Source organism: Meleagris gallopavo, chromosome 14 (assembly GCF_000146605.3).
Source record: "Meleagris gallopavo isolate NT-WF06-2002-E0010 breed Aviagen turkey brand Nicholas breeding stock chromosome 14, Turkey_5.1, whole genome shotgun sequence".
Classification (NCBI taxonomy): Eukaryota; Metazoa; Chordata; class Aves; order Galliformes; family Phasianidae; genus Meleagris; species Meleagris gallopavo.
In genome coordinates this window covers 931,443-932,402 of record NC_015024.2, presented here as the reverse complement: position 1 = coordinate 932,402, position 960 = coordinate 931,443, and the positions used below count along the sequence as shown (strand labels likewise).

The 960-nt window shown below is 60.5% G+C and overlaps 1 protein-coding gene across 1 annotated transcript in view; it reads right to left on the bottom strand.

The window, feature by feature from the left end:
- Window positions 1-960, bottom strand: part of LOC104913098 (E3 ubiquitin-protein ligase RNF123-like) — a 12,488-nt gene that overhangs the window by 9,290 nt on the left and 2,238 nt on the right. The window contains exon 5 of the mRNA XM_031555495.1: window positions 767-951. Coding sequence (XP_031411355.1) covers window positions 767-951 — 185 coding nt within the window. The remainder of the gene's footprint in view (window positions 1-766; window positions 952-960) is intronic.

Below are 960 nucleotides of genomic sequence, written 5' to 3'. Positions count from 1 at the left end.
TGCGGCGGGAGATCGACAGCAGCAACAAGCAGGAGTTGGCGGCCAGCGCCTCAACGCCGTGCGCGCCGCCTGCGAGCTCGCCGCGGTGCTAACGCACGGCGAGTTCCGGGGCACAGCTGCGATGGCGACCGCACGCCGCAAAACCTCCGCCCGCCCCTCTCTGGCGGCCAAATAAAGCGCTCCTCCCGCACCCCGCTGCCCGCGTTCCTGTCTCGCGGCGCTTCCGGCGCGGTGACGTCATAACCCGGGCGACCAAAGTCGACTGCGCCCCCTGATGCGCAGGCTTATGAAACATTGATCAATGGCCTCCCAACAAGGCCGAATTGTGTCGCTTTGGCATTAGACAACCGGCAGGCATCAGGACACTCTCTTCTGTCCTCCTTCTAAACTTATCCTTATCCAGTGGTGAGCAGGTGTCCAGAAATAATGGCCAAGTGCTGAGTGGGCAAATGTTCACCAGTATGGTACCTATAAATTACTTACAATTGGCATTCTCTTTCTGAGTTTTGCATCAATGAAGGACTGGCCATGTGTCCTTGCCCTGAGTTCCTCACTCACCCAGCTGAGCCTGAGTCCCCGCTCCCCTCTCCTGTCAGCCCCCAAGACGTCTTCCTGCCCTGGCATCCATCCACAGACCTGCCTGGGGCTCTGGGGGTCCCCCTCCCCTCCCTTCCTCCATCCCTACACTTGTAGAGATGGGATGGAAACCTGAGGGACTGGGCAAGAACTGTATCGGGGTGCTTTCTGCAGGCAGCAAGGATCCTACCGGAGATACTCCAGCTGCCTCTGGTCCTGAAGGAGGCCCAGGCCATCTTCCCCCAGCTCTTTCTGGCCCTCCTCCTGCAAGTGCCCCTCACCACGGAGCTGACACTGCAGGAGGTGGAGATCTTCTGGGAAGAGCACCAGCAGCACCAGCTCACTCCCATCAGGTGCCACATCCCCGCCCCCCCGCTGCACCCA